The 14,363-nt window shown below is 44.8% G+C and overlaps 2 gene segments (V, D, J or C); both read right to left on the bottom strand.

Moving 5' to 3' along the window:
* Positions 1-1,879: 1,879 nt before the first annotated feature.
* On the bottom strand, positions 1,880-2,383 carry LOC107112696. The segment is given in 2 exon segments: positions 1,880-2,226; positions 2,311-2,383. Coding segments are annotated over 2 exon segments (393 nt in total).
* Positions 2,384-10,622: 8,239 nt separating this feature from the next.
* Positions 10,623-11,150, bottom strand: LOC107112695. The segment is given in 2 exon segments: positions 10,623-10,990; positions 11,077-11,150. Coding segments are annotated over 2 exon segments (414 nt in total).
* Positions 11,151-14,363: the final 3,213 nt, after the last annotated feature.

Here is a 14,363-nt window from a genome sequence, read left to right as displayed (position 1 = left end):
TGGGTGAAAAATAAGTTTGGGTTCCTTCCCAATCCATGACCTAACTTTGGCAGAGCAAAGCATTTCCTATTATCTACCCCCTCCTTCTTCCTGTTGAGAGGGACAGAGGTGGTGAAATGGGCAGATGAAGGTGGTGAATGGGGGACTGGAGATTTTAGAAAGTCAAGATAAAGAAAAGTGGAGGCTGGAGCACCAATCGCCCACAAAAACAATGGTTAGATTTTTAGAGATACTTTATTGACTAGACTATTTTAGTATCAGCTATTATCTCTTTGTTGAACTGCTCAGTCTGTGGAGAACAGCACCCCCATGTGGTCAAATATGCAGTGGTTCAGAGCAAATACAATATATAAACTGAGTCAAAGAATCTCTTGTGGATTGTGCCGGAGTAGAAAATGGCCCTACTTTTATACAGTAACCCCCCCTGCAGCACTGTGGATCTTCCAGGGCTTGGTTTCATGGCATCAGCTTGGAAGTATGCCAGGCCTGAAAGGCTTTTGTCTGATCCATCCAGGCAGTCCTTCATAGTGTCTGGGTCATGTCCACATTAAAAACACTGCTTTTGCGACTTTCCTTTAGGAATGAGTAATGTTCCACAGTTTTGTTCCCCTTTTCTGTTCATTTATTTTTTCATCACTGGCTTCGATTGTGCTTTTTTCATAGTTGTTTATTTATTTTATTTATTTATTTTTCACACTTATATCCCGCCCATCCCATAAACGGGCTCAGAGTGGGTTACAACATTTCCATAAATACAATAAAATTTTAAAACACATTGTAACCATATAAAATTAATAATCATAGCTTGCCGTAGGGAGAATCCAGCCCATTGGTGTAGGTAGATATGACCGGTTATCAGTGGGTGGGAGACAGCAATGGTTACATTTTACAGGGAGGAATTGGTGCAAACAGGTGAAAATAAAGAGTCATCGGCTTAGTTTGCACAATGGAGAAGCAGAAGTGAAAGGTGCATCTTTGGGCTGAAGAACTGAGGATGAGAGAAGCAAAACTTACAGTGGCCAAGAGTTCCATAGGCTCTTGGCCGCGAACCTAGCCCCCTGATTGGCGCAGGCTAGGATCCGCATAGTCCATTGTCTCTTTGAGTGAAGCTCGATGTTTGCTCCTGACCGCGTGGAGCCCAAGCCGGTCACGCGGTCTGAACTGGATACATTACACATAGTATGATCAGGAGACAGAGATTCATGTCTTAGACGCAAACCTGAGTCTAGGGACCATCAATTATTTAAGTAGCAGTAAATATTTATTTGAGATGTGGAATGGTATAATGTAGCCTGATCTTGTCAAGTCTTGGAAGCTGAGCTGGGTTGCTACTTGGAAGGAAGACCATGAAAAAAGACTTTGCAGGGAAAGGCAATGTCAAACCCCCTTTTGCCTTGAAAACCCCGTGGAGTCACCATAGGTTGACTGCAACTTAACGGCACTTCACACACACAAATATCTATTTTTGGAAAGCTGAACTAAAATCACTGCCATGGAATTAATCTGGTACATGTTTAGGTTACAGTTCACTAGGGGGGAATCTTTTACCTTTCTCACAAAACAATGACTCAACAGCCCAGAATGTACAATAGTCAAAAATATATTTAACTACTCATACCAAATACTTTATGACTCATAAAGTATTTGGTAAACTCATTCTGGTTATAAATTCTAGATGAGCATGATGCAGAGATTTATGTTTGTCCTTCATCAGTCCTTTCCCTTACCTGATAGAAATTCTGATGTAACTGAAAAAGTGAAACAAGAAAACAACTGAAAGTCCAGAACTTTTTTTAATTATTATTTTCTGCTCTCCTTTCCTCTCTGTAGATACCCCACTCATGGTGACAAAACAGTTGGTAGTATTTGAGATTTACCATCAGGAGGTTTTTGTCTCACTTCCCCCTCTGCCTGTAACACTGTGTTGCTGGTTTGTGTTACCATCATACACCTGGCAGTAGTAACCGGCCTCATCCTCTGCTTTGACCCTGGTGATGCTTAATGTGGCTGTGTTGCCAGAGATGGAGCCAGAGAATCGGTCTGAGATCTCTTCTGGTCTCTTGCTATCTCTGTATATAATGAGGATTGGAGCCTTGCTGGGTTTCTGCTGGTACCAGTGCACATACTGGCTCCCAAGGTTGTTTCCCGAACAAGTGATTTCGGCATTTTGTTCCAAAGACACAGACACCAATGGTGGTTGTGTCAGCACATACTGGGCAAAGGAACCTGCAAAGAGAAGAAAATATCTCAAAATAAATGATGTGCCATCTCTGCAGAAACTACTCAGACAGTTGTTTTCCTTTGCAATACCTGTCCAGTAAGTGAGGAGCGTGAGGAAGACTGAGATCCAGAGCATGATGGGCAAAACAGTTGAGCTCTGCTTCCAGAGGCAAAAAGGGGATTCTGCATCAGTGCTTCAAATTCTCACTTAAAACTCCTAGAACTTGGGATCTACCCTCACAGTCAAATCATTTCCTTTCCAAATCTGATTTGTCTTCCTCTGCCCCACCCCCAAATACCTGCAAAGCCCTATCAATACAATAACGCCCTACCACCCAGCTTTGTAGGTAAATATATGATGAACACCAGTGTTGCGTAGAGCATTCAAGTACTGCCTGAAGCCGGGGGACCCCCCATTCAGATCCCCCCACACAAGCCATAAAAATCACTGGGTGACTTTGGACCAGTCATCTTTTCTCAGCCTAACCTGCATCACAGGGTTGTTGTGAGAATGCTGTAAGCCAACCCAAACCTCTAGGAGTAAAGGTAGAAGAAAAATACAATGGAAGTTGAATCTGGCGATACAATCATACTTTAGTGACATGTTCACAAGTTGTATAGCTATGAATCGATATTTTAAACCCAAACAAGTCAATGTCAGGGGGATGTCTCATGGGGGCTCAATGATCATTTTTATTCTTTATTTGAAAGGTATGAATTGAAAACCAGGCATGTCACAGCAAAAGTTCTCATGTAAGTTCTTTATGCAGTCTTTTGGTCTTCATGCTCCCCAACAGAGCCAATGTCAACAGCTTTACCAAGCAGTCTCTCTGGAGCCATTTGTACTATAAGCATGAGTAACTGGAAAAGCTCATCTTTATTTATGATGCTGCAGGATACAGCTGGGGGCAGTGCAGGGTTTCATAATTTTCAGTACAAAAATCCCTGCACTTAGAAAGGTTGAATGTCAGGGAGAATGGGCCACTCTAATTGTCATCATCTCCTCCTCCTCCTCCTCCTCCTCCTCCTCCCCCATTCTATTTGTGATATATTGTAAACATGTGCAGTCAGAACTTTACTAATTAAAATCTATCTCCAACTACATCAGTGCTTAAATATTTCCAAATGATAGCAGACTTAATTCCAATATACAGGAGTGTGGAAAAACTTCTGACACTGACAGATTTCATTTCTTCAGGAAGTTGGAGAAGCTGGGGGGGAGAGAAAGTGACTGAGGCAAAGGCTCACATTCCTTCACCCCCCTCTCCTGAAGGTCTGTGCAAGGGGTGGGGACAGAGGCAGAAGCTCACATGGGGGGGTATGGAATGCTTCTCTCCTGCAACTAGAGGCCCATCTCCCCTGCAAGAAGGGAGCCACTGCTGCCTGCCTTCTGGCCAAGTCACCAACTCCACCTACGGTTGCCAGTTCTGAGTTTGGAATTACCTGGAGTTTTGGGGAGGGGAGCCTGGGGAGGGCAGGATATGGGGAGGGACTTCACTGGGGTATAAGGGCACATTCCATACAGTCCACCTTCCAAAGCAGCCATTTTCTCCAGGTGAACTCTGTTGCCTGGAAACTTTTTGTCATCCCAGGAGATCTCCAGCCATCACCTGAAGGCGGCAACCCTAACTCCACCAATGGTTGCGGTAGGCATGCCAAATCATGGAGGAAGGGCGGGCAGACCCAATCCTGCTGGGGGGGGGCAATGCCAGTGCCCAGAGAAGAGGACAGACTATGATTACTGGTGTTGCCTGTAAGGAAACTGCCCAACTATGCCATCTTCTGATAAACCTCTGTAGGGAGATGGGGGGGCAGAATTTGGGGGATGAGACTGAAGAGTAAGGAAAGGAGAATTTTGGCAGTGAATATTGTTAGGTGGGATCGAATAAGGACAAGATGGTTTTAGGAGGAATGGCTGGATCCCCATATTCTGCAAACTGAGCTGTGTAGTTTGCAGCAGTTCGGCTGTTTCGGAATTGGGACTCTTCCTCTGGCCTTCATGTGCACAGCATAGGTGGAGAGCGCCCCCATGTGGTGAAAAAGAATTTGATAACTGCTTGAAGACTTAACAGGTTTGTTACAGCATAAGGGATCATGATCTAGACTCTAGATTCTAGAGCCCTGTCCACCAGAGGTATGAACTGCGTTGCCCTGACTTGGATAGCCCAGGCAAGCCCCGTCTTGTCAGATATCGGAAGCTAAGCAGGGCTGACCCTGGCAAGTACCAGGAATACCAGGGCCAGGACACAGAAGCAGGTAATATCAAGCCACCTCTCTGAAATATCCTAGCCCTACTAGAGGTCACCAGAAGTCACTATGACTTCCAGACTCACAAGCACACACACACACACACAAAATACTCACCAAAAAAAAAAAGATTTATGAAATGTGTTATCACTTGATATATATGTGGTCAGAGAAAACTGAAAAAGTGAGTCTAAAATTGCAACATATCTAGTGTCTGATACTTCTATATAAAGGTCCAAGGTATGTAAGATAAGCACAGTGGTCACCTACAATAATAGTAATGGGGGATAACATAGTGGTTTCCTCTCAGGCTGCAGATATCAGAGTTTGTCTGTCCATCCATGCAATTTTTTATCCTCTTCAGCCCCCAAAGACCTCAAGAGAACACCATGAGTCTTCCCTCTTCCCTTTTGATCCTCACAACAGCACTGAGAGAGGCAGGGTCCATACATCATTGGCTATTGTGCTATTGTAAACGCTCACTTCCTGGATTTTCCGGTCTACTAAATTATTGCTGTTGGAAAGTGCCGTCCAGTCACAGCTGACCTATGGTGACCCTGCAGAGTTTTATAGGCAAGAGACATTTAGAGGTGGTTTGCCATTGCCTTCCTCTGCATAGCGACCCTGGACTTCCTTGGTGGTCCCCCATGAAACCACTAATCAAGGCTAACCCTGCTTAGCTTCCACAATCTGATGAGCCTGGGTTAGCCTAGGCCATCAGGGTCAGGGCCCAGTAGATTATTACAGTGTAACTAAATTCAACAAGGTGTGGGTCTTTCCAGGGAATGACTGGTGAAGGCCACTTAGGAAACTTCATGTTTGTCCAAAGCAGAGGTCATTTCGGGGGGGAACGCGGGGGATCGCAGTTCCCCCAGGTGAGGTACGGGGGCGGGGCACATGACGTTGCAGGTCCACCGCCGGGCCCCTCATGGGGCTCGGCAGTGGAGCTGCAAGGCCGGCAGCGGCGGTTGGGACCGTTGGGGGTGGGGTGTGTGGCCTTATGACACACTTCCGGTGATGTCAGGGGGTGTGGCCTTATGACACACTTCCGGTGATGTCAGGGGGTGTGGCATATGCTAATGAATTATGCTAATGAGTTCCCCTAGCTCTTTTTCTACGAAACGACCCCTGGTCCAAAGCTTTGAAGACAGACCACCCAGGGTCTAGTCCAGCCCTGCCCTCCAACCACCATACAGCACTGGCTCTCCTCAGACTTTGTCATGGAGGATTCTGTGGGATCTGGTCTAGAATCAGACGTGAGCAAAATTCCAGCCATCGTGGGCTGATGCTGTTGCTGGGTCTCTGAAGCATGATAACCAAACTTATAGGACTGGGTCATTCATTTGTCACTCTTTTAGTACTTCAGCCAGAGCAACAATAAACTTGATGTTGAATGAAGGGGGTGATCTCAGCTGTATGTTTCTGTCTCAGTTCCTCATAGGGCTGCATCGACGTGGAACACACTACTAGGGTGGTACAATACAAGACAATAATAGTCAGCCTCATCTTCTGCCTGGACATTGCTGAAGGTTAAATGCCAAGTATTTCGGGAGCTCTCCTTGGATGAAGAGAACTGACTGAAGTTCCCAGAGCCTGTGCCAGGGCTATTATAGTAATAGACTAGGAAGTTTGGAGAGCTGCCCAGTTACTGCTGGTACCAGGACTGGAGATAGGATGTTACTTGCCCACTGCTCAGAGAACAGGAGAGCTTAACTGTCTGTCCAAGGGATGCAGACATCATGGAAGATTGCTGGGTCACTACAGTCTGGGAATTGGAACCTGGGGAAAGAAAAACACTGATAATGTGTGCTGTTTTTTTTGCATTCAAGGGACTGGCTGCAAAAAGAACATTTCCTCTGCACTCACCTGTGTACCATGTCCCCAAAAGAAGGAGGAGGAGAAATGCCCCAAACATGATGAAAAGCTGTCAGACTTCTTGGAAAAGAAAAGCACTAAAAATGCCCCTTGGCTGTTTGGACTTTATACCACCTTCCTAAAGAAAACAGCCTTTTTCGTATGGGCCCGTATGCTAATCATCCACCTTCTGATTGGTCTACCTGTTCATGTAGAGAAGGAGAAGAGCCAATCATGTCAGTAGACAGTACACAGTGCCATCTTAAAAGCCACATTCGGTTGCAATTCAGCCACAGACAAAATGTAATGAATAATTTCTTCTCCAGAGTTGGTGCCAAAACACACAATACACTCAGAATACTGAATGGTTGACAGATGACTATCATTCACTGTATGCTTCAAGTGCAACATTCCAGATGTTTAAATAAAGGAAAGAGGAAGCAGACACCCTTGCAGAAAAACAGGGAGTGGGAATGACCCTCTCTTCCTCGGAAAGCCCCCAAACTTTCTCAGGGCAACAATTCCACACACATAGAGTTGAATGCAGGCTAGAGTTGCCAACTTTTACCATGGTCCATCTAGCTGACCTTTTAATATCAATTTGACGTGTCCCAAATACTGGGTGATATTGTTTACTTCCATGTCATGAAAAACTTTAGCTTCCGATTTCCACATATTTAGGCTGTAATCCTTAACTCACTTATTGGGGAACAAGTCTCATTGTATTCAGTGGGACTTACTATGTGTAAAGAAGTTTAGGATTGCATCAACAGTCTCTACTGAAGGGGCAGTACCTTTTTCTCTTGGCCACTTGTCAACACAGCTGTAAGCTGTAGCCCTCAGCCCTGCCTGCCCAGTTTGCGAAATAGGATGTCTACAGGATTGTAGAAGACCCGCCTCACTTTTCTTCAGGACTGCTTGGGAAAAGATGTTCAGGGACACAGTTATCCAGCAGCATGGTGGACCCAGTTATTGTCTCTGTCTTTCTGTCTCCATTGGTCACACTCTGACCACAACTTCATTCCCTTTAAAGCTACTTCCAACAGTAATGGGAGCCCTGTTTTGAGAAGTGAACATGAGAATGGTTTGAAGGGTTAAATTCTGTCTTCATCCACCATGGCTCCAGGCCCAGTCTCATTTGTGGGCAATGTACTTTCTACAGACCGGAGGACATCTGTGGTCTTGGTTATATCTCTTTTGGCCCTGGGTATTCAAACTATGGGGCTGTGGTGGCTCAAGTGGTTAAGATGCTAATTTGCAGATCAGAAGGTTGGTAGTTCAGCAGTTTGAGACCCAATTGCCGCATGACGGAGTGAGCTCCCGTCTCTGGTCCCAGCTCCTGCCAACCTAGCAGTTCGAAAGCAAGAAATTGCAAGTAGATAAATAGGTACCACTTCGGTGGGAAGGTAACAGCGTTCCGTGCACCTTGATGTCCAGTCATGCCGGCCACATAACCACGGAAATGTCTTTGGACAGCACTGGCTCTTCGGCTTGGAAACGGAGATGAGCACCACATCCCTAGAGTCGGATTTGACTGGCTTTTGAGCAAGGGAAGCCTATTCAAAGTATGCCTTCTAGACTTGTTTTCAGATTTCATCCTCCAGTTCTTTCGTTTCAGTGAGAAACATAGTTGTACCTGAACATCTTTTTTTTGGGAGGGGGGTGAAACTCTTGGGGATTTTCTACCTCATACAAGAGACTGCTCTTTATTTCAGCATTTTCATCCTACCCAGTTAGTAGTAGAGCGGGAGCAGCAGAGAAATTCTTAAAGCACCAAAGCAAGGAATGAGAAGCTTTAGAGAGTCTCACCTGCACTTTCCAATTTTGCTAATAATAGCCCCCCCCCCCAGTGCTCTATACAGGTAAATGTATAGATTTTTTTTAAAAAAAAAACTCTGACATTATTCACACACACATTTGTTCTCATGGAGAAATGTGTCATCATACAATTCAGGTTGGTTATAGAAACAATGAGAACATTGTGATCGGGAGTAAGTTAAGCAGTGCTAATGAGAGACTTCTGAATGTCAAGAAGGAATGGGGTACAATTATATCACTAAGAATACCAGGGATTTTGATTGTGGAGGGGTCAGTCTGGGCAACTCAAGAATGCGGTTTCAGAATGAAAGTGTTTGTTTTTTGTTGGATTATAAACACGGAAGACACTCCAGGTGCCTTTTCTGGTTCATCAGACCGGTGACCAACCAAGACAAAAAGAAGTGTATCTGCAGAGGAGGAAATCCTGTGCTTTGCTTGAAAGAACAGCCAGTATGAGGAGGAGCCACGGCACAGGTGACCTCTCTGATATGGGAGCTGGCTGTAAAGAAACAGGCTAAGCCCGAGTGAGCCTTGAGTTTAGAAAAAGCTTATTGGTCACAAAGTGTACCAGTGATATTCCAGCATTGCCTAGACCAGTGTGGGCAATTTGAGTGCATGAATTATTCTATCCACCTGTATACATTTGGGAGCCCTTGCATGATGATTAAATGTGCACATGATATGCATGGAACGTATGAATATGTAAGTATATAAATATTATACATGATTATGCAACTGGGGAAGCTGAAACAAGTTGGACATGTGCTGCTGCACTGGCCCTTCTCTAATGACCTCATATTTATTACACCGGTCCTCCAAAAAAATCCCAGGAAGGTCAGAAGGATGGTGTGCCTCCTTTCTTCTGGCAGGCCTTGAATCTGACACCTCAGACAGAGCGGCCAGATTCAGATTCAGGGCAGCTGCCAGAGCCTCCCGAGGTACAGTGTTGATTCAGTGACACGTTTTTGCTTTTTAAAATATATTTTAATGGAAGACTGTGTATATGGTTGTGTGCATATTCTTGTGGGCATGTTTTAGTCAGCATGTTTTAGTCTGCTGGTCTATTACTGTAATAAATGTCAGCCTTTGCTTCTGCGGGGGCTGGGAAGCGGGGCCCAGGGCGAGGAAAAGGCTTGGCTGGTTGCCTCGGAAATCAAGGGGACCGGTTTCTCTCACCTGTCCTCCCCGGGCTTTGCCTGGGCTGGCAGTTTTGAGTGGATAGGAGCAACTGCTCTCGGCTCCCTCATTCTGCCTTTATCTCCCGGCTCCACCATTTCTCCCCGGCTTCCATCTGCTACAGCCTTTATTTCTTCCTCAATTTCCTGGGTCCCTCCCCGTTCAGGTCTTAAAGGAACAGAGCCATGCCCAGGTTCCCTTTGTCTCCCTGTCTTGCACGCCATCCTTGGCTATGGCCCCTCCCACCCCCTTTGATGGCAGGACCTCCCCTGGCTGGGTGTTCTGGCAGGCTCCCGGGACCTTCTTTAAAGCCCCAAAGGGGGTTGTCGTTTGACTGGCGTCGCACCCTTTGGATGGCAGGAGGGCCCTCCAGGAGCCCTCCTGACACAAAATTAAAGTACAGTGCCTGTGGTCAAAACAGAACCAAACAAGGCAGTACGTTTTGCAATCATGATTGCTGCTTAATGCACACAATTGCCTTCAGGAATGACTTAAAAAGTGTAGCAAATGGAAAGGGGGGCATATACTGGTTTATGGTCCCTGCCACACGGCAGGGAAAACACCGGTCAAAGTGCGGCTAATTAGAGCCGCACCATAATAGAGACGCTGCGGGCGGGATCCCACGGATCCCATGAGCCGCGCGCCTTTGCTCCCCGGCATGATCAGATGCCGGGGAGGAAGAGACGAGTGGGAGGGGGAGGCTGCCGAACTGCGCATGTGTGAGCATGCACAGTTCGGCCGGGGGCCGGGGATGCGCCGGCGGCAAGACACGCCGGCGATCCCACAGCCAGCCGTGATGCGGACCTACCGGATGAGCCACCTAGGTAGGTGGTTCATGTTTGGTGCGGGGCTGTCGGGGGAAGGGCCGGATCAGGAACGGGCCCACAACACTTCCCAGATGTTGCGGTGGGATCGCGCCCATTTGCTGCGCCCCTGATCCGGCCCACTCCTGGCCCAAAACCCCTCATGTGGACAAAGCCTTTGTCTTTTTTCCTGTTTAAAGAAGTGGGGGATTACAAGGGAAGAGGAAGGCATGGCAGTGCCCATGATGACCTGTCAGGGAGTCCGGATTACCCCCTGGTGTGGCCAGCAGAGTGTGACATTCAGGACCGTCCTTGTGTTCTCTTCCTGGGCTCCTCTTCTCAGACTGTGCTTTGTCAGAAATTGGAGTCAGGATACTCAGGGATCAAGGCTGCCAAGTCTTGACACCGTTCTCTGATGGAGTAACATTTCTGTTTCAGACAGGAGGTTTTCGTCTCACTTCCCCCTCTGTCTGTATCACTGTGGCACTGATCTGTGCTGCTATCCTACACCTGGCAGTAATAATCGGTGAGAGGTTTTTGTCTTGCTTCCTCCCCTGACTGAATCACTGTGTGCTGCCCTGCACTGCTGTCCCACACCTGGCAGTAATAAGCAGCCTCATCCTCCGCTTGGGCTCTTGCGATGGTTAGCCTGGCTGTGTTGCCAGAGTTGGAGCCAGAGAATCGGTCTGAGATCCCCGTGGGCCTGTTGCTATCAGCATATATAATGAGGAGTGGGGCCATGCCGGGTTTCTGCTGGTACCAGTGCACAAGGTAGCTCTCAATGCTGTTCCCTGAACAAGTGATCTGGGCATTTTGTTCCAGAGACACAGACACGAATGGTGGTTGAGTCAGCACATACTGGGCAAAGGAACCTGAAAAGAGAAGAAAGCATCTCCTTTAAAATGAAATTTTTATCAGAGTTATTTTCAAACTGTGGCGAAACTTTCCTTTGCTGTACCTGAGCAATGAGTGAGGAACGTGAGGAGGAGCGTTGCCCACTGCATAGTGGAAAAACCAGAGGAACTCTCCTTGCTGAAGCCACAGGTGTTTGGGTTGAAACCCTCCTATTTTCTTTTAATATTCCTTCAATATGCAAATATCCCCTCCATTCAAATCATTCCCCTTCAAAGACCAGAACCATCTTCTTTGTCCCACCCACACATTAAAGGACACATGTAAGACATCAAGGAGTAGGTTTTATTTGTGTTGATTAAAATCAGGTTCCAACCAAAAGCTGGAAGATGAACTTCTATTTAGCCCTTTCTGTGTGGAACCCAGAAACGTCTAGAATTGTCCTCTTGGAGCTGAGTGAAACATGTAGTGGTGACATATTCACACTGTTTGTGCACAGAATCATGAGGCAGAAGGCGATCAGGGAAACCTGGCCCAGTTGCCTGCCTGCAAGCAACACAGTTTATACATGACTTCTCCACTAGGGTTGCCAGGTCCCCATTGGCAAATTCCTGTAGATTTTGGGGGTGGAGCCTGGGAAGGGCGAGATTTGGGGATGGGACAAACTTCAGTGGGGCATAATGCCATAGAGCAGGGGTGTCAAACTCATTTGTTATGAGGGCCGGATCTGACATAACCGTTATCCCTTACCTATGGCCACATATATACTGGGGTGGGGACTGTCTTAACAGCACCCAGTGGAGGGACGTTATTCGATCTTTTTCCTTATGGAATGGCTCGTCGGCTCGGCTTCTTCTGGCTTTTTTTTCTCCTTCTGTCCGTGATCTTTCCGGTGGAGGTTTCAGCGAGCAGGCGCTCGGCGCGCTTCCGGTGCGGTTCCGGCTCCGTCCATTGAGGCTCCATCGCGCCTGCACCTTCCACGCTCCCAGCGTCTTCCTGGCTCCGCCTTTCCACCAAAGTCCGGACCCTCGTAGATGTTGCGCCTCAGTCGCCATTTTTCCTGCCGCTCTCCATCTGCCACTTGCCGCCTCACCACTCGTCGTCACCACTCCACAGAACCCCTCGATGGGGGAAGGGTGCCCCCTACCATGTAAGGTAGGTACCCATTGATCTACTCACAGATTTTTGATGTTACATCGTGCTTTTGAACCGCTGGGTTAGTGGGAGCTGGGACTAGGGCTAGGTGCTCACTCTGGCCGTGGCGGGAATCGAACAGCTGTAGCAGCTGTTTGTAGATGTTTAACCACCTGCGCCACCGCAGAAGAAGAAGAGGAGGCAGAGAAAGAAGAAGAGGGGGAGGTAGAAAGACCTGACAGGAGATATGAGGAAGATAAATCAGATAGTGAACAGGGAAAGGGGAGTGGAAAACCTGAGAAAAAGGGGAAAAGAAATACTAAGATATATCCGTCTCAAATACAAACAAGGTTCCAATACAGAAATAAAGCTCAGCACTTTAAAAAGTAAATACAAGAGAAACAGTTAATTAAAACATTTTTTAAAAAATGTCAAGACCCAAGAATTTTAAAATACTATCAATAAATGCTAACGGACTGAATAGCTTGCAAAAAAGGCGAAAGATATTTCATCAAATATATAAAATTCAACCAGAGATGCATGCAAGAAACACATATAAAAAACTGATAATAAACACTTAATTAATTAAGTGTTCCAAGATTGGGACAAGAGTTTAGAGCAGTGGGGGAAAAGAAAAAAATGGAGTTGTGATTTATGTCAAAGAGTCACTTTCTCCTGACAAGGAGGAAAGAATTGTAGCAGTAAAAATAAGTAGACAAGGTAAAGAAAGTGTAATTGTAAACATATATGCGCCGAATCAAAAACAAGAAATATTTTTTTAAAAAAATTAAATGGTGTGTTAAATAAAATAGATGGTCAAAATATATGCATTGTGGGAGATTATAATGCAGTTTATGATATAAGTATGGACAGGAAATCACAAAAAAAGAAAAAGAAATAAAGGACAAAGGCTGCCAAAAACCTTTATGGACATGGCAGAGGAACACAATTTAATGGACACTTTGAGAACTAGGAACATGCTGACAAGGGATTACACCTTCTATTCTGCCAGGCACAACTCATGGTCTAAGATAGACATAGCATGGGCAACAGCAGGGTGGTTGCAGGAATTAGTAGAGGCAGATATTTTGCCAAAAACATTTGCAGACCATAATCCCATTCTATTATCTTTTAAAGAGGTATGGAAAAAACATAGATGGAGGATGAATATAGGACTCCTAAAGGATAAAGAATTCATTAAAAATACAAAAATAGAAATTAAGGATTTTTTTTTAAAGGAATAGACAAACCAGAAACCTCTATAGAGACAATATGGGAAACATTTAAAGCATACATAAGAGGGTGGAGCCTAGGTCAGGATGCGTGGAGGGAAAAAAAAGGAAGGAAACATAATGCAAAAAATTAAAATACAAGAAGATAAATTCAAAAAAGATGGTAAAAGAGAAAGGGGAGATAAGTTGAAGATCTTGCAACATGAAATGAACCTTTTATTAACACATGAAATAGAGAGAAAAATGGAATATACGAGACAATATTTCTTTGAAAATGCTAATAAGCCAACAAGATGGCTTTCTTATAGACTTAGGAAGGAAAGAGAGAAACATACCATAATAGCATTAAGGAATGATAAAGGGATATTAAACCATAGTATAAAGGAACTAAAAGAAATAGTGGGAAAATACTATCCAAATTTATATAAACAGGAGATTCAAGACAAGGGCCAAATAAAGGAATATTTACAAGGAAAATTAGAATCATTAAATAATGAGTTAAGAGAGGATAACAAAATACTAGGATTGAAAGTTAAAGGAGAGGAATTTAAGCTATTAGCATTCACTGACGATATAGTATTTATAATGGAAGATCCACTATTGTCAAGCCAACAACTACTAAAGAAGGTACAAGAGTTTGGAGAGGTAGCAGGACTAAAGATTAATTTGAAAAAAACTAAAATAATAACAAAAAACTGTACAGACAGGATAAATCGAGAAATATATAAGATAACCAACATAGAAATAGTGAAGAAGATTAAATATTTAGGAATAACACTCTCAAATAGAATTAGCACAATCCTGGAAGATAACTATTATAAACTATTAGAGGGAATTAGGAAAGATATTGCAAAGTGGAAAAATCTACAACTTTCTTTAATGGGTAGAATAAATACTATAAAAATGATGATATTACAGAAATTTTTATTTCTAGCCCAAAACGTCCCCATACTAAAGAATTATAAAATCCTTTTAGAAATGGATAAAGAGTTAAAAAGATTCATTTGGTTTCCCAAGTGAGCCAGAA

This window comes from Gekko japonicus, unplaced genomic scaffold, assembly GCF_001447785.1.
Source record: "Gekko japonicus isolate JY-2015 unplaced genomic scaffold, Gekko_japonicus_V1.1 scaffold1414, whole genome shotgun sequence".
NCBI lineage: Eukaryota > Metazoa > Chordata > Lepidosauria > Squamata > Gekkonidae > Gekko > Gekko japonicus.
Note: the sequence above shows the minus strand (reverse complement) of the source record. Positions and strands in the feature narration are given on the sequence as shown.